General features: G+C 46.8%; 1 protein-coding gene across 1 annotated transcript in view; it reads left to right on the top strand.

Moving 5' to 3' along the window:
• The window catches only part of LOC127446601 (bMERB domain-containing protein 1-like), a 38,702-nt gene that overhangs the window by 7,882 nt on the left and 11,154 nt on the right, over nucleotides 1-19,666 (top strand). The window contains exon 2 of the mRNA XM_051707650.1: nucleotides 16,622-16,742. Within this exon, the coding sequence (XP_051563610.1) occupies nucleotides 16,622-16,742 (121 nt within the window). The remainder of the gene's footprint in view (nucleotides 1-16,621; nucleotides 16,743-19,666) is intronic.

Here is a 19,666-nt window from a genome sequence, read left to right as displayed (position 1 = left end):
ATCGTCATCCGCTATCTCAATGTCATTCTCATTGCAGAGCCCTCTGATGTTTCAGGTTATTGCTTAGTTTCATTTCCAGCTACCTCACCAATCACTGTTTCTGAACCTACTTCTCTTACTTCTCCCATAACTGTATCTTCACCAGCTATCATCTCTACTGAGTGCAGACCGTTATAAAATATGAAGAATTTAAGTACATTTAAACTATAGATTAATTTAGAAATATGTAAAACTCAAACATTTGTACTCAAGAGATCACTGTTAAATAAAGTTTAAAACACATTTACAAAGCACAAAAGACCACTGTACAATTATGAAGAAATTAAAGACATTTACACAGTAAAAAGAAACACTGTTGTTGCCAAGAGAGCTTGAGAGGACAGAATCACTGAATCGCTGAATGTGATAAAAATATAAAAAACAACTGATATATCAATGCGTATGTGAATTTATGTAGGTCGACAACAAGAAAACATATGCTTATTAATTTTAAAAGCTTAAAAACTTTAATTAACAATACTAAATATTTTATTTTAATTTAAATGAAAAGCTTTTATCATTTAATACTATTACATATTAATATAGACTACTAATAAATAATTAAAAATTGAGCAATAGGAATACTGCATGCAATAACTGGTAAGAAATAATAAAACATATTTTCTTTTTTCAAGCAACCTGAGAAGCAATAAAGTATTTGATAATGATGTACCTTATATTGAACTCCAAGTGAAATACTGTCTCTAGTTCATGAAAAAAAGGGGTTTGGGTGGCATTCATCCCTTTCTGAAATAGCCATTTTGTGAAGTGATTATGATTTTAATTTTTCAAAATCGATCATTATTGGCAGGCATTGTATTAATCCATCTTAATAGCTGTTTATAGATGAAGGAGAGGCGAGAGAGGCGATGAATCTATATGCAGGCTTTAATGAAGAAGATGAAGACATAAAACAATGTGGCGTGCCATGAACAAAATCAACAAACCATCACATGCTTTACACGAACAAGAACTGACCAAGAATGAACAACACAGGAGGGTATTTATACACAACAGAACTAATGAGGGGATGGCAGGCAGGTGAGGATAATGAGGAACAGCTGGTAGTGATAAGGGCAGTGCACTATGGGAAATGGAGTCCAGGGGGAACTTCAAAATAAGAGTCCATGGAAAACATGAGGGAGACAGAACGTGACAATCCACATTCATGGTACCAAAAACCATGCCAGAGTCAGGAGGCCTGGGGGGCGGCCTCAGGTTTGGGACAGAGTCAGGAGGCCTAGGGGGCAGCCACAGACCAGGTAAAGGATCAGGAGGCCTGGGAGGAGGCCACAGAGCAGGGACAGGATCAGGAGGCCTGGGAGGAGGCCACAGAGCAGGGACAGGATCAGGAGGCCTGGGAGACTGAGTCATGAGGTGGAGCCAAGGAAGGTGGAGCCATGGAAGACTATGGGGCGGAGCCATAGAAGGCAGAGCCATGGAAGAGTCTGGGGCTGAGCCATGGAAGGCGAAGCCGTGGAAGACTCTTGGGGCAGAGCCATGGAAGGCGGAGCCGTGAAAGACACTGGGGGCAGAGCCCTGCAAGGCGGAGCCCTGGAAGGCAGAGCCATGGAAGACTCTGGGGGCGAAGCCATGGAAGGCGGAGCCATGTTAGACTCTGGGGGCGGAGCCATGGAATGTGGAGCCGTGGAAAGTGGAGCCGTGAGAGGCTCGAGGGGTGGAGCCATGGAATGCGGAGCCGTGGAAGGTGGAGCCATGAGAGGCTTGAGGGGTGGAACTGGGGATCCTAGTGCCCAGAGCGTAGCCGAAGGCTCGAAGTACCGGGGTGGAGCCGGAGGCTCGGAGGACCGAGGCAGCACTGAAGGCTCGAGGTGGAGCCGGTGACGGATTGACCAAGGTGGAGCTGGAGGGATGAGGGACCCCGGTGACGCCGATAGGCTGACGGCCCACAGTGGAGACGAGGGGACATAGAGCAGAGGTGATGAAGAGAGATCGGAGGGTCAAGGCGGAGTCCAGGGTTCGGAGGGCCAAGGCGGAGTCGGAGGGTCGACGGATCCCCTTGTTTGTGGAGTTAACTTGGCCGATGGTCGAGCCGGTGACATGAGGGGAACTGGCTGAACATGGGGAAGATGAGGAGGGGCGAATGTCTTAAGTGGATCCAGTGGAGGAGGAAGGGATAGGGCACAGGAAGGAACCAGGGTGTCCAATATGCTGGCTGGAACCAGTGGAGGGTGAAGGGTAGTCAGGGTGGGGATCAGGTGGAAGTCCAGGTCTACCAACTTGGCGAGAGCTGGGTCTGGGACAAATGGGGCTACAGGCTCTGATTCTGGGACGGACGAGGCTACAGGCTCTGGGACGGTCAAGGCTACAGGCTCTGGCTCTGGGACGGTCGAGGCTACAGGCATGAGCACTGGCTCGTTAACCGTGGCAGGCATGGGCACTGGCTCGTTAACCATGGCTGGAAACAAGGGAGGAGCCATCCATTGTGGGAAGAGATTCAAGATCCTCATCTTCCTTACCCACAGAGAATGGTGAGCCGCTGAGTTTCAGAGCCTCCTCAATGTAGTCGGTGAGCGTCCAGTGAGGACCCGTCGGAGGCATCAGCTCCTTCAGTACACTACTCAGACCAGCCCAGAAGAAATTCACCAGAGCATGGTTATCATAGTGCACCTAATTTGCTAGATGGAGAAAATCACGAACGTGATCATCAACTGGACGCTCCCTCTGTTCGAGGAGGATGATCTGTAGAGCTGCTAGATACATCCTTGTCGGTCAGTTCTTCTGTCACAAGTTGTGGTGGAGAGGATGATGAAGGAGAGGCGAGCGAGGCGATATATCTATATGCAGGCTTTAATGAAGAAGATGAAGACATAAAACAACATGGCGTGCCATGAACAAAATCAACAAACCATCCCAAGCTTTACACGGACAAGAGCTGACCAAGAATGAACAACACAGGAGGGTATTTATACACAACAGAACTAATGAGGGGATGGCAGACAGGTGAGGACGATGAGGAACTGCTGGTAGTGATAAGGGCAGTGCACTATAGGAAATGGAGTCCAGGGGGAAACTTCAAAATAAGAGTCCATGGAAAACATGAGGGAGACAGAACGTGACACAATCCACATTCATGGTACCAAAAATACCTGTTTGGCGTGAACTAAGCTGAAATTTACCTGGCTAGCTACCTAAACCGGCTTCATGGTACAGGTCTCTGATCTCTGTTTTATGTTTCAGCTCTCTCTTTGGCACACGAGAATTAGTGCTGAAGAAACATCACCTGACATTCGAAACAGGAGCTTTAGAACAAAAGTGAAAAGCAGTGGGTATTTTGCAATTAATATGGATTCGTTACATGTTGTGCATCTCACTTGCAATGTAGATGGTAAATAAATACACTGAAAACAAGCTAGAATCGTTTCATATGGGTATATTTCAGTTATAATGTCGTGTTTGCTTACACATGAAAGAAATTCTCTACCAGCTAATGCTGTTAATTATGCAGGGGACCTTCTAACTAGGTACATTACAAAAATATAAATTGTACTAATTATATTTGATTAAATATAATCAAATTAAAAGTCAATAAATCAATAAATAAGATATTATATTTCATATATGATTTTTTGTTACATGTTTATTGTTTAATTACATAATTTGTGCTGTTTACAAGGATTTACATTGATTTGTTGAGCATGTGCTAAAACTCTCTTTAACAAAACTGCCATTTCTGTAAAGAGCATCTGTTGATGAACTTATATTAACAAGAGAGAACTCAAATGGCTTTATCTCATCTTTGCCAAGCATGATTAGAATTATTCTTTAATTTTGTTTTAGTTTTTGATTAACAACTGACTGTAGAGAACAGAAAGGGTATTAAAACAGACATCATTCAATGACAAATGGACACGCATTACACGGAACAACTTTTACTCTCAGCATGCAGTGAAAGAATCTCACTGCTGAATACTCCACCACTATACTACACAATCACTGGTAAGTTGAAAGGGCAGTTTTCAATCAAATCTCTGCCTATCTCTCACAGAACAAGCTGCTGGATGACAATCAGTCCGGCTTCAAAAGTGGACACTCCACCGAGACTGCCCTGCTGTCTGTCACTGAGTCGCTGAGACAGGCGAAAGCTAAATCCAGATCATCCGTCCTGATTCTGCTGGACCTTTCTGCAGTCTTTGACACAGTCAACCATCAGATCTTACTCTCTACCCTCTCCTCGCTGGGCATCACAGGAACTGTGCTTGACTGGTTTAATTCCTATCTCTCAGGTAGGTCCTTCAAGGTAGCCTGGAGAGGTGAGGTATCCAAGCCACACCAGCTGCTTACTGGAGTACCTCAGGGATCAGTGCTTGGGCCACTTCTCTTCTCTATATACACAACATCACTGGGACCCATCATTCAGGCACATGGTTTCTCTTACCACTGCTACGCTGATGACATGCAACTCTACTTGTCTTTCCAACTCAACGACACCACAGTGACTGCTCGAATTTCTGCCTGCCTAGCAGACATCTCGGCTTGGATGAAGGAACAACACCTGCAACTCAACCCAGCCAAGACTGAACTCCTTGTCTTTCCAGCCAACCCTGCTGTTGAACACAACATCACCATGCAGCTGGGTGTATCTACAGTAACGCCTTCCAAAACAGTCAGAAATCTAGGGGTAACCATCAACAACAAACAAAATTTCACAGACCACATCTCAAAGAACACAAGTTCATGTAGATTTACACTCTGCAGTATCAGGAAGATAAGACCCTTCCTCTCTGAACAAGCCACACAACTGCTTGTCCAGTCACTTGTCATAACTAGACTGGACTACTGTAACACTCTCATTGCAGGCCTCCCTGCATGTGCAATTAGACCCCTGCAAATGATTCAGAATGCAGCAGCACGTCTGGTCTTTAATGAACCAAAGACAGTGCATGTTACACCACTCCTCATCTCTCTCCACTGACTGCCGGTTGATGCACATATCAAATTCAAGGCTCTGATGCTGGCATACAGAACAGTCACTGGGTCTGCTCCAGCATACCTAAAATCATTTATGCAGAGCTACGCTCCCACTAGAAGCCTGCGGTCAGCTAAGGAACGTCGCCTTGTTGTACCAACACAAAGAGGCACCAAAACACTTTCCCGTACTTTCAGCTTCATCGAGCCACGTTGGTGGAATGACCTTCCCAACTCCATCCGTGAAGCTGACTCACTCTCTGTCTTCAAAAGACGACTAAAAACACATCTGTTCCATGAGCAGTCATTAAAATAAATAAATAAATAAATAAATACAATAAAAAATTCCTGTTGCACATTAATCTGTTTTGAATACTATTCTGATGCTAGTGAAACTTTGTAATATGGCACTTTTCATACCACTGTCTCTTTAAGATGATTCACTTACAAAAGAGGAAGACATAAGTCGCTTTGGATAAAAGTGTCTGCCAAATGTATAAATATAAATGTAAATGGTAAGTGAAATGTAAACATTTACTAGCCAGTTGCCAAATATATACATTTTAGTAGCATAATGTGAAATTAGGATGCAAATGCGAGTGATTTACTCTCATTGTAGTGGAGGGTTGCGCATAGAGTAAAAGATAGATCTTGAGATTTAAGAATCGATATTGAGATTGTTCAAATGAAGATTGCGATGCATCAGAAAATCTATATGTTTACCCGCCCTTATATCAGGGACCATAATCAGCAATTTTGATTTTTGTCATAAACAACATCACAAACTTTTATTTTAAGATAAAAAAAAAAAAAATAGGAAAAAAGACAAGGGTATTAGACTGTGAACTTAAATTCTTTTAATATTTTATAAATTACTCATCCCATGAAGCAAATGATGTAATCAAATCAAAAACAATCCTTTGATATAAAACAATATATGTTAAATGTATTGTAAAATATATAGATATACACAAATACATATAGTGTCAGGGAAATTTGGAATGCTTTATGGGAGTGGGTGGTCACTTCTGGGATTTTCCTAATAGATGTCACTGATTGGTGGATATCACTTCAGGATTATGGATAGTGTAGTTTGTTGATGAAGTGTAGATGAAGGAGGCTGACAAAGTATAATTCCTTGACGCCCCCATCTCCCAGGTTGGCCTATTCGGCGACACCGTTGAAGACTTTGCCCAGCAGTTCTCGATGGTTAATAAGCAGACGGAAGCTATCAGCACATCTTGTCGTGGCGCAGATTAAGATCCCGCACCCTGTCTGATCATCGCCAGGGGTGACCCCCTGCGCCGTCTCAAGGCCCACCACTAAGAACCCGAGGAAGGCTTCGAAGCACCCTTGAGACAGGCGACCCAGGGAGACGGAGACCCGTTACAGACCTGGAGCTGGAAAACAGACCACTCCATCCTGTTTTCCTTTTCTTATGATTTCACCACATGCCCAAAGGGCTGCGGTACCCACATTTTCAAGAAAAGAATGGTTTCCTCACTTCCTGGGTCACACATTCGGTGTCCACGGCCATCGTTATCACGACCGCTGGGCACTGCATCTTTATGGCAAGCATGGCGCTCCGGAGCTGCTTCGATGTCCCCAGACTCAGCACGGCCACGAGTTCGGGGTTCGAGTCCCCTCAACGTGGCGCCTTGGGCCCCGCCCCGCCGCGAGGCCACACCCGCCTGTACGTCCGACGCGATTGTTCCCTTGGTCCCACTTGCCCAGTGCTTGGGGGCGTGGCTTGCACTCCCCAACCCGTCGCGGTGGCTGACCAGGAACGTCCGACTCAGCTACGTGATTCAGTTCGCCAGGCGTCCGCCCAGGTTCAACAGCGTCCGCTTCACCTCAGTGATGGGCAAGAACTCTGCTGCCTTGCGTGCAGAGATCACGTCCCTTTTACTGAAGGACACGATAGAGCCTGTCCTTCCTGCCGAGATGAAGAAGGGGTTTTACAGCCCCTACTTCATCGTAACAAAGAAAGGCGGTGGGTTTCGGCCAATCTTGGACCTGCGAGTACTGAACCGGGCCTTGCACAGACTCCTGTTCAAGATGCTGACACAAAAACGGTTTTACCTCGACACAGGCCCTTCCTGCGGTTTGCTTTCGAGGGCCGGGCGTACCAGTACAAGGTCCTCCCCTTCGGTCTGTCCCTGTCACCTCACACCTTCATGAAAGTCACAGAGGCAGCCCTTGCCCCACTAAGGGAACTTGTCCCCGAGGTGCAGGGGACCGTACGATGCTCATAAGAGCATTGGGGGAGATTACGTGACAGCCGGGAGCGCTGTTTACGAGGCACAAAATGGTCTGCCCGTCTCGCTCTGCCAGTTCACGTAACACAGTTCAGCTAGTTGTGCCATTTTGTATAGAGAGCCCTAGTGTCACTACATCGACACAACGTCGAGTGAGTGACAGATAGGGAACGTCCTGGTTACTTTCGTAACCTCCGTTCCCTGATTGAGGGAACGAGATGTTGTGTCCCTCCTGCCACAACACTGAACTACCCGCTGAAATGGCTGGGACCTTGTCTCGGCTCCTCAGCACAAAACCTGAATGAGTGGTTGCAAGCCAGCTCCTTTTATACCCATATGTCTGCGGAGTGGCATGCAAATTCCACTCACCAATTCCCATTGGCCTTTTCTCAAAGATCAAGGTGTTTGGGGCTCCCAAGGGCGACCCCTAGTGTCACTACATCGACACAATATCTCGTTCCCTCCATCAGGGAATGGAGGTTACGAAAGTAACCAGGATGTTTTATACTTCATTATGAAGTTGTTTATAAAGAATATGAAGGGATGTTTTTAATTCGTAAACCCTACTGTTGTGGTTTAGACTTTGAATGGGAAAAGAAATCAAGAAGCTAGTATTTGGAGAAATGTTGGCAAAATAACAAAACAATGCTTTTGTTTAGTGGAATCATCTCTCTTTTCTAAATGTTGTCACATTTCCCCATCTAATGGCCCAAGTGGCCACTCAGTCACATCATATGGACATAATTAAATACTTCAGTGCAGCATAACGGTTACCATGCCACTCATGAGAAAGCAACAGTGCATAATGCCACTGGAGACATCAGCAGTTACATAACAAATTGTGGGATCAGGGGAAGAGTTATGCTACATCCCCTAAACACTTGCAAGTAATACAGCAATTTGTTGTCTGACAGCCAAGCAGTGGCGATTTCTCAGGGCCAGCAAAGCCTTCTCTGCTGGCCTAAAAAGCCAAATAAATAAATATTTTTCATCCTTTCATTCTCATTCACCTTTTTGCCCATGTATTTATAATCGCTTTCCACTCTTAATTAATCCACAAACAAATAGAGAAAAACGAAAAGTTTATCCAGTCAGAATTTATTCCTTGATGCTTAAAAGCAAAGTGTTACAGCTGTTTCACATTGCATGCCCAAAGCAGCACGTGAGTCTGAGCTCCACCCCGTTAGGCCTTCAGAATTTCCACAGAATCCCTCAACATTGCAAATGAATGGGCAACTAAAGTCAGATTGTCAGATTCATCAACCAATCAGATTGATTTATTTGTTCTTGGTGAGTGTAATCTTTAGGATGTGTCCCGGTTGAGGCCCTCTAGCTGGCCTTGAGTGATGCAATCACACGTTAAGTGATGTATGTAATTCAAGAGCAAAATGCATAAGATCAAGCTGTCTGACAAGTCGGCTGTCACTGCCACATCACCATTGAGAAAGAGATACTTATGGATATAAAAACACAAGATGTTCTGCGTGACCTGTGATTGCTTAATTTATTAAACAGGAAAGGAGGACTGATTTTCACTTCAAGTAAATTGGTAAGTGCTTTTTGCATTGTTATAGCAACATCAGGAGTTTTCAAAGTGTAAATTAGGCTGCTGGAGCATTCGGTGTCAGATCAAGTTTTGAAAAGTAGTGCTGTGTTCCATTCAACTTGGAAAGTCAGATTTTACAACTTCCTACTAGGAAACGTGCAATGGAATGCATCTTTAAGTCAGAATTACAACTTGTAGGCTCGTGCAGAAACTCCGATTTTGCTGAGATGCAGGGGCATGATGTCACACAAACATGTCGACACTCTGGGAGATATACAAAGTAAGTGATAAACATTCACTTTATTAAGTAATATCGATAAATTAGTTAGTTTCCAAATTACATGATATTAAATCTTGTTTAACAAATGCCTGCAGAAACAGGTGTATAAAACATTATAATCTCTTTTGATAATCATAAACCTGAAGCACAAATTCTAGCGCTGCAGCATTGTTTATCAGTTGGGTTGCTAGGAGACATCTCTAATGAGAGTCAAACCCCTGCTAAACTAACGGGAGCATTGCAGTTCCGAATATCGGGAATGGTTACTTGTGTAACCTCCATTCCCTGATGGAGGGAATGAGACGTTGTGTCGATGTAGTGACACTAGGGGTCACTCTTGGGAGCCCGAGACACCTCTGGTCTTTGATAAAAGGCCAATGAAAATTGGCGAGTGGTATTTGCATGCCACTCCCCCAGACATATGGGTATAAAAGGAGCTGGTATGCAACCACTCATTCAGGTTTTATGCTGAGGAGCCGATATAAGGTCCGCCCAATTCAGCGGGTAGTTCAGCGTTGTGGCAGGAGGGACACAACGTCTCATTCCCTCCATCAGGGAACAGAGGTTACACAAGTAACCATGACGTTCTCTATCTGTCACTCACTCGACGTTGTGTCGATGTAGTGACACTAGGGGTCCCATATGAAACACCACAATTGACTGAACTGTGTTACGTGAACTGGCGGTGTGTGGTGGGCAGACTACTGTGTGCTTCATAGCCAGCACACCAGGTCAACACGTAACCTCCCCCAACATGGTTATGAATGTCGAACGGCCCTTTCTGGGCAAAAGTCGACTACCCAAAAGATAGAGACAGGCTTAACCCAGTCGTGGCCTCTTTTCCCCTTCTCTTTTTTCCACTCCCTAAAAAAGAAGGGAGATTATCCGACTGGGCCGCTAGGTCTAGTCGGGGGGTGTCCTTCTCAAGGGGAAGACACAGCGGAGACCACACCTCGCCCAAAGGGGGGGGGGGGGGGGGTAGTTATGTGGAAAGATACACCACATGGTCTTTCCAACCATGTGGAGAGTCTTCAAGGTAGATCCTGCCCAATGGGGGAGGAGTTACTACAAACATAGAGACTGGGGCAAAGGGGCTCTGCCCAAGGAAGACGCAGTTTGCCAACAGGGAAACGAATTAGCGGAAGATATATATCACATGGGGTTAGAGAGGCACCCCTGGCCAGGGCCCAGGAAGCCGCTACACCCCTGGTAGAATGAGCTCGTAGCCCTACCGGGGGCGGCATGTCCTGGGCGACATATGCCATAGTTATGGCATCAATGAGCCAGTGGGCGATCCTCTGCTTGGAGACAGTGCTTCCTTTCCGCTGTGCACCAAAGCAGACAAAGAGCTGCTCAGAGATTCTAAAGCTCTGCGTGCGATCCAAATAGATGCGTAAAGTGTGCACCGGACACAGCGACGACAGGGCTGGGTCTGCCTCCTCCTGGGGCAGCGCTTGCAGGTTCACCACCTGTTCCCTAAAAGGGGTGGTGGGAACCTTGGGCACATAGCCCGGTCGGGGTCTCAGGATCACGTGAGAATAACCCGGACCAAACTCCAGGCACATTTCACTGATAGAGAACGCTTGCAGGTCACCTACCCTCTTGATGGAAGTGAGCGCAGTCAGGAGGGCAGTCTTCAAGGAGAGTGCCTTAAGCTCGGCTGACTGCAAAGGCTGAAAAGGGGCTCTCTGTAGACCCTGAAGAACTACAGAGAGGTCCCATGAGGGAACAAGGCATAGTCTGGAGGGATTCAGCCTCCTGGCACCTCTTAGGAACCTGATGATCAGGTCGTGCTTCCCTAAGGACTTACCGTCGACTGTATCATGGTGTGCTGCTATGGCGGCAATGTACACCTTCAAGCTGGAAGGGGACAGCCTCCCTTCCAACCTCTTCTGCAGGAAGGAAAGCACTGATCCGACTGCGCATCTCTGGGGGTCTTCGGGAAGAACACCACTTAGTGAACAGATGCCACTTAAAGGCATACAGGCGCCTCGTAGAGGGGGCCCTAGCCTGAGTGATCGTGTCTACCACCACAGGTGTCCAGACGCGTCCCGTCCAGGGGCCAGACATGGAGATTCCAGAGGTCTGGGCGCGGGTGCCAGAGGGTGCCCCGTCCCTGAGAAAGAAGGTCCTTCATCAGGGGAATTCGCCAGGGGGGAGCTGTCACAAGGAGCGTGAGGTCCGAGAACCATGTCTGGGTTGGCCAGTAGGGTGCTACCAGGACGACCTGCTCCTTGTCCTCCCTGACCTTGCACAGGGTTTGTGCAAGCAGGCTCACTGGGGGAAACGCATATTTGCGTAGGCCAGGGGGCCAGCTGTGTGCCAGCGTGTCTATGCCGAGGGGAGCCTCGATGAGGGCGTACCAGGGCAGGCAGTGGGAGGATTCTTGGGAGGCGAACAGGTCCACCTGTGCCCGTCCGAATCGACTCCAAATCAGCTGGACCACCTGAGGGTGGAGTCTCCACTCTCTCCTGAGGATAATCTGCCGTGACAGCACGTCTGCTGTAGTGTTGAGGTTGCCCGGGATGTGAGTGGCTCGCAGCGACTTGAAGTGCTGCTGACTCCAGAGGAGGAGATGGCGGGTGAGTTGTGACATACAACGAGAGCGCAGACCGCCTTGGCGGTTGACATATTCTACCGTTGCTGTGTTGTCTGTCCGAACTAACACGTGCTTGCCTCTTGCCTCAATGGCCGGAACCTCTGCAGGGTGAGCAGAATTGCCAACAACTCGAGACAGCTGATGTGCCAATGCAGTCGCGGACCTGTCCAGAGGCCGGCGGCTGTGTGCCCGTTGCAAACAGTGCCCCAGCCCATTTTGGAGGCATCTGTCGTGACCATGACGCGCCTGGAGACTAGTTCTAGAGGAACACCTGCCCATAGAAATGAGAGGTCAGTCCAAGGGCTGAAAAGATGGTGACAGACCGGCGTGATGGCCACGTGATGTGTCCCATGGCGCCATGCCCATCTCGGGACTCGAGTCTGGAGCTGTGCTGAAGCGGCCTCATTTGCATCAACTCCAGTGGGGTGGCCACCGCTGAGGATGCCATATGACCCAGGAGCCTCTGAAAAAGTTTCAGTGGAACCGCTGTTTTCTGTTTGAAAGCTTTCAAACAGGCCAGCACCAACTGGGCACGCTCGTTCATAAGGCGCGCCGTCAAGGAGACTGAGTCCAACTCCAAACCGAGAAAAGAGATGTTCTGAACCGGGAGGAGCTTGCTCTTTTCCCAGTTGACCCGAAGCCCTAGTCAGCTGAGGTGTGAGAGCACCAGGTCCCTGTGTGCGCACAACATGTCTCGAGAGTGAGCTAGGATTAGCCAGTTGTCGAGATAGTTGAGAATGCAAATGCCCACCTCCCTTAACAGGGCAAGGGCAGCCTCTGCAACCTTCGTAAAGATGCGAGGACCAATCTTGATGCCGGACGCTCGCCAGAATGCGTTTTTGCGTCAGCATCTTGAACGGGAGTCTGTGTAAAGCCCGGTTCAGTACTCGCAGGTCCAAGATTGGCCGCAATCCACCGCCTTTTTTCGGTACGATGAAGTAGGGGCTGTAAAACCCTTTCTTCATCTCGGCTGGAGGGACAGGTTCTATCACACCCTTCCGTAGGAGGGTAGCAATCTCCGTGTGCAAGGTGGCAGCGTTTTTGCTCTTGACCAAGGTGAAGTGAATACCGCTGAACCTGGGCGGGTGCCTGGCGAACTGAATCGCGTAGCCGAGTCAGATGGTCCAGATCAGCCATCACGATGGATTGGAAAGCGCGAGCCACGCGTCCAAGTTCCACGCAAGGGGGACCAAGGGGAGAACATCATCGGACATACCGGCAGGTGGGGCCTTGTGGCGGGGCGGAGCTCGAGGTGCCACACCACATCGTGGCCGTGCTGAGTCTAGGGACATCAAAGCACTTACTTGGCTCCTTGTGACCACCCCCTGAACAGCCTGGGATGGTGGAGGAAGAGGACTGTCCTCGTAACCCGTGGAGACTGCCACATTGGGGGCGGCTGTGTGCCACAGCTGGGCGCTCAGGGGCGGAAAGGCCACCGCTGGAGCGCCAATCCTGCAAGAAAAAACCCGTGGACAGTAGTCGTGCTGACGACCGTACACACCGGGTATGAGACCAAGGGAGGAAGGAAGCCGCTCTTTTGCTGAACTGTTGGGTACCACAGCCACTTGGGCATGCGGAGAAATCAAACAAAAAGGCAACAAAAGATTTTCCGCCTGGCCCTCTACCAGGGGATGGAGTGGTCTTTTTACCAGCTCCACGTGAGTGGGTTCCCTCGTCCCTGGGTTGCCCGTCTCAGGGGCGCTTTGAGGACCTCCGTGGGTTCTTAAGCGAAGGCTGTGAGACGGGTGGTGTCTGCTTCCTGTGGTTGGCTCCAGACCGGGGCCGGGCCGAAGGGGCGGGCTGCGGTGGAGCCTATGTAGTCACTGCAGGGGGACGCCCTTGGTGACGAGCAGACGGGGTGCGGGATCTTGAGCCGCGCCGGGGCAGGATGTGCTGGATTGCCGCCTCCTGCTGCTTCACCGCCGAGAACTGCTGGGTAAAGTCCTCAATAGTGTCGCCGAATAGGCCCGCCTGGGAAATGGGGGCAGCAAGGAACCGTGTCTTGTCGGCCTCTCCCTTCTCAACCAGGTTGAGCCAAAGGTGGCGCTCCTGGACCACTAGTGTGGCTATCATCCGCCCGAGAGACCGCACCGTGACCTTCGTCGCTCAGAGAGTGAGGTCGGTCGCCGAGCGCAGTTCCTGCATCAAATCTGGGGTGGAACTACCCTCATGCAGTTCTTTCAACGCCTTGGCTTGGTGGACCTGCAGGTGAGCCATGGCGTGCAGGGCAGAGGCGGCTTGTCCAGCAGTGCTGTAGGCTTTAGCCGTCAGGGACAATGTGAGCCTACAGGGCTTGGACGGGAGCTTAGGGCGTCCGCGCCAGGTGGCAACGCTCTGCCGGCATAGGTGCACCGCGAGCGCCTTATCCACCAGGGGAATCGCCGTATAGCCCCTGGCCACCCCGCCATCAAGGGTAGTGAGAGCAGGGGGACTGCGGAACGGGGCCGGGCAATAAAAGGTGCCTCCCACTACTTCGTCAGCTCCTCGTGCACTTCCGGGAAGAATGGCACTGGAGCGGGTTATGGCTGCTTTGATCAGCGCCGCAAGCCCAGGAACCTATCATAAAGCCGCGAGGGTTCAGGGGAGAGCAGAGGGTTCCACTCTAACCCAACGCTCGTGGCCACCCAGGAAAGCATGTCCTTCATTTCGGCATCGGCCTGTGACTGGGCAATCGTCCCCGAAGGGGGAAGCCCAGCTGAGGCTTCTGCATCCGACTGGACAAGCCCGCTCTCCGATGCTGCACTCGAGAGCTCATCATCTTCGCGGGCTCCGAACAAGAAGCCTGACTCGCCGTGAGACGAGCCGGCAAACTCATCCGGAAGTCCGATTGGGGCAGACGAGCGTGCTGGGGAATGGGAGGTCCACGGGGGGATAACTGGCGGAGACGATCCCATTGGGGTCCCCAAATCGCCCCCAGAGCTAGCCGTGCTGGCCTCATACCTCATGAACTCATTCTTACAAAAGCAAGCCGTGACCGCAACGTTGCCATGGTCATGTTCTCACAGTGAGAACATGAACCATCCACAAAAGCTGCCAACATGTGGGTCGCGCCCAGACACGAAAGACAGCGATCATGACCATCTGAAGTTGAGAGATAACGACCGCAACCAGGAATAACACACAATCGGGAAGGCATCTTTAAAAAGACGTTCCGTGTGTGCCGCTCTTTTAGAGAAATATATACTCTATTAGAGGAGGAAAATCTCTTTCAGAAAATATACTCTCTTGTTTTTTTGCCGAAGCACCCAGGGACGTTCTCTGCAGTGCACCAGTGCAGAGGAGGGAGAAGCCACTGAAATGCGCCGTCAGATCCAGCAGAGGTGAATGAACAATAGTATTCAGCTCAGTGAGCATGACCGTTTGGCTCCAAAGAGAAAATCTGAATGAGTGGTTGCATACCAGATCCTTTTATACCCGTATGTCCGGGGGAGTGGCATGCAAATACCACTCGCCAATTTTCATTGGCCTTTTATCAAAGACCAGAGGTGTCTTGGGCTCCCAAGAGTGATCCCTAGTGTCACTACATCGACACAACGTTGAGTGAGTGACAGATAGAGAACCGTGTACCCTGACAAAATTTATTGCAAGCAACATTTAAATCTCCTTGGTAGATTCATATAAAAATTATGATTTTTGAATGTCTGTTTCAAATGTCTGGGAGACAAAACTGCTGCATGCTGCAGTTAAAATTAGGCTTGCTTGAGCATTAAGTGCCATTTCAAGTTCTGGCTTTCATGTGGGGACGTGTTTTTAAAATGTCAATTAGTAGTACTAGTTAGCTGCAACATAATGTATGATGCCCAAAGGCATAGGGTGTCTTATTCATTGTGAAACTGTGTTTTCTTAATTGCATTAATCACACTGAAGGTGTAGACTTTAAATGCACGGCCTGGCACTGCAGCCAAGGCGGGTAACCTGGACATGCTACAATTTTCTGCTGCTCTTAAGGCTATGATTTATTGGTGCAGGGATACACAGGAAGTTGGAGTGGCGGTTTAAGAACCTTTTAAAAGGAAGAAGGTACTAAAGATAGACCCATAGAAAGAGATGGTATTGTCTAGAGTTGTACTTCCTTTAACCGTGATATTTAAAGAGGCTTAATGCTTGTGAAGCAATTTTTGAACCTGCATCAGGAAGGGATTACCTTGCTTTGCTATGTGAAACAGAGTGACTATTTGCACTAGGTGTAAATAGCACCCACCACACAGTGCAGCTTTTTGCACTCCAATAGTCTTGTGGAAACACAGAAATTAAAGACAAACTGCACCCCCAAGTGTCGCTGCAGTAGCATAGTATGTAAAGATGGAGTGGATGTACTTTTTTTTTTGTATGCAGATGGCCTGGGCTCGATTTCCCCTTTTGTCCCACTTTTCCCATCCTGTTTCCTCTCTCCACTCTTAATATTTCCTGTAATACTACTTATAATAATAAATAAAAATAAATATAAATATTGATTTCCTCACGGTGATTTGGTCTCAGTGAAGGTCGGGAGTTTAGAGAAAGGCGGAAGCCATAGTATTAATGCAATTAACCATGGTGTTAATATAGTAACCATGTTTAATTTTGTGGTTACTATGATTTTCTTTTTCAAATACCATGGTGATACTTTTGTTACTGTAGTAAAACCATGGTTAATTTTTGTAAGGGCAGATTAGGGTTAGGTTTGTGGTAGGGGTTGGTGTCTGTTGGACTCTAAATAAACACAATAAACACACTGCACCTAACACTTTTTGCACTTATTGCAATGAAGATGCTTTTTGTTGCTATTTACACTTAGTATAAATAGCATCCATCACTATTTGTACTTAGTGCAAATAGCATCAATCTTAGTGCAAATAGCCTCTGCTACTGTGAAATCTTGAAATATTTTGTACAGAGTGCAATTTGTGGTGTATATATTAATCTCTTTGTCATCGTGATCAGTGTGGTTTCAGTCCAGATATTGTTGTTTACAGTATGTGTCTTTTCAGAAGCAGATGTGGTCTCAATGGCAGACTCTACTATCACAGTGGGGGACATTGAGGGAGAACTTTTTAAGATCGAACGGATCAAAGACATTCTGATCAGGAGAGAGTCTGAGCTCAGATACATGTGAGTGAACTCATTTTCACATATAAATATGATTTATACATATTAATATTCATGTTAGTAGTTATTGATTTTGTTCATATGATTCTGACTGACTGAGTTCATGTGAACATTTATATTGGTTTTAGATTAACACAAGTGTATTTTAATAGTGTGTACTTTTCAGATTACAGATTTTACGATTGCTACATAGACAATAAACTGCTAAATGAATTTAATAGACTACTAACTGGGGACTGTCAACTTTTCCCAATCAAAGCTTTCCTTCTACAAACTAATTCAATATTATTAATTGTATAGTTCAGAATTCTGATTGAGCTACATTTATAGCTGTTGTAAAATGCTGTTAAACTCACACCTGTGACCGCACATTCTATATTGCTGGACAACCGCAAACAGCCTAGAATTTGGCTAATAAACTACATTACACTGGACCCCTGCTGCACCCCCTTCAGTTTGCTTACTGAGCAAACAGGTCTGTGGATGATGCTGTCAACATGAGACTGCATTACATCCTGCAACACCTCGACAGACCTGGGACTTATGTAAGGATCCTATTTGTGGACTTCAGTTCAGCCTTCAATACCATCATGCCTGATCTTCTCTCAACTAAACTGACCCAGCTTTTTGTGTCCACCCCAATCTGTCGGTGGATCAACAGCTTTCTGACAGATAGGCAGCAGCTAGTGAGACTGGGAAAACTCACATCCAGGACCCTAACTTTTAGTACTGGTGCTCCTCATGGATGCATTCTCTCTCAACTGCTCTTCTCCCTGTACATGAATGACTGCACTGCAAAAGACCCCACTGTCAAGCTCCTGAAGATTGCAGACAACACCACGGTCATCGGACTCATCCGCAACAGTAATGAGTCTGCATACAGATGGGAGGTTGATCAGCTGGCTGTCTGGTGCGGTCACAACAACCTTGAGCTGAACATGCTCAAAACAGTGGAGATGATAGTGGACTTAAGGAGAAATCCCCCCACATTCAACAGAGGCTCAACAGAGGTTATACTTCCTTTGCCAGATGAGGAAGTTCTACCTGCCACAGGAGCTGCTGACAGTTCTACTCGGCTGTCATTGAGTCTGTCCTGTGTACATCTATAACTGTCTGGTTTGGTTCAGCCACCAAATCAGAGAGAAGGAAACTACAACGGACAGTCAGGACTGCTGAGAGGATTATTGGTGCCCATCATCCAAGACATGTACGTCTCCAGAGTAAGGAAATGTGCAGGTAGAATCACTCTGGACCCCACACACCCTCTTTGAACTGTTGCCCTCTGGCCGGCGCTACAGAGCACTGAGCGCCAGGACATCCAGGCACAAGAACAGTTTCAACCCTCAGGCCATTTTACACATGATCAATTAAACAGCCTCAGGACTCCCATAGTGCAATAATGTAAATAAATATCTCATGTACATATGTTAATTCACTCAGATTTAATTAAATAACTTTACATACCCCTACCTTGCACATACAGTTGAAGTCAGGAGTTTACATACACTTAGGTTGAAGCCATTAAAACTAATTTTTTAACCACTCCACAGATTTCATATTAGCAAACTATGGCAAGTTGTTTAGGACATCTACTTTGTGTATGACACGAGTAATTTTTCCAACAATTTTTTACAGACAGATTGTTTCACTTTTAATTGACTATATCACAGTTCCAGTGGGTCAGACGTTTACATACACTAAGTTCACTGTGCCTTTAAGCAGCTTGGAAAATTCCAGAAAATGATGTCAAGCCTTTAGACAATTAGCCAATTAGCTTCTGATAGGAGGTGTATTGAATTAGAGGTATACCTGTTGATGTATTTTAAGGCCTACCTTCAAACTCGGTGCCTCTTTGCTTGACATCATTGGAAAATCAAAAGAAATCAGCCAAGACCTCAGAATAAAAAGTGTGGACAAGACTGGTTCATCCTTGGAAACAATTTCTAAATGTCTAAAGGTATCACGTTTATCTGTACAAACAATAGTACGCAAGTATAAACACCATGGGACCACGCAGCCATCATACCGCTCAGGAAGGAGACGCATTCTGTCTCCTAGAGATGAATGTAGTTTGGTGCGAAAAGTGCAAATCAATCCCAGAACAACAGTAAAGGACCTTGTGAAGATGCTGGAGGAAACAGGTAGACATGTATCTATATCCAGAGTAAAACGAGTCCTATATCAACATAACCTGAAAGGCTGCTCAACAAGGAAGATGCCACTGCTCCAAAACAACCATAAAAAAATCCAGACTACAGTTTGCAAGTGCATATGGGGACAAAAATCTTACTTTTTGGAGAAATGACCTCTGGTCTAATGAAACAAAAATTTTACTGTTTGGCCATAATGACCATCATTATGTTTGGCAGAACTGAAAAAGCATGTGAGAGCAAGGAGGCCTAAAAACCTGACTCAGTTATACCAGTTCTGTGTGGAGGAATGGGCCAAAATTCAGCAACTTATTGTGAGAAGCTTGTGGAAGGCTACCCAAAAAGTTTGACCCAAGTTAAACAATTTAAAGGCAATGATACCAAATACTAACAAAGTGTATGTAAACTTCTGACCCACTGGGAATGTGATGAAAGAAATAAAAGCTGAAATAAATCATTCTCTCTACTATTATTCTGACATTTCACATTCTTAAAATAAAGTAGTGATCCTAACTGACCTAAGATGGGGAAAGTTTTCTATGATTAAATGTCAGGAATTGTGAAAAACTGAGTTTAAATGTATTTGACTAAGATTGTAAACTTCTGTATGTAAAGTATGTAAACTTCTGACTTCAGCTCCACATTACCACTTGCACATGTGCATATGCCATTCTATGTTATAAGTCCTATTATTTGTATGTCTATTTATAATCTTACCTTGTTTTATTTTCTGTGTCTCACTGTAATGTTCTGTGTGCACTTGTTTCTTCTATCACC

Source organism: Myxocyprinus asiaticus, chromosome 9 (assembly GCF_019703515.2).
Source record: "Myxocyprinus asiaticus isolate MX2 ecotype Aquarium Trade chromosome 9, UBuf_Myxa_2, whole genome shotgun sequence".
Taxonomy (NCBI): Eukaryota; Metazoa; Chordata; class Actinopteri; order Cypriniformes; family Catostomidae; genus Myxocyprinus; species Myxocyprinus asiaticus.
Note: the sequence above shows the minus strand (reverse complement) of the source record. Positions and strands in the feature narration are given on the sequence as shown.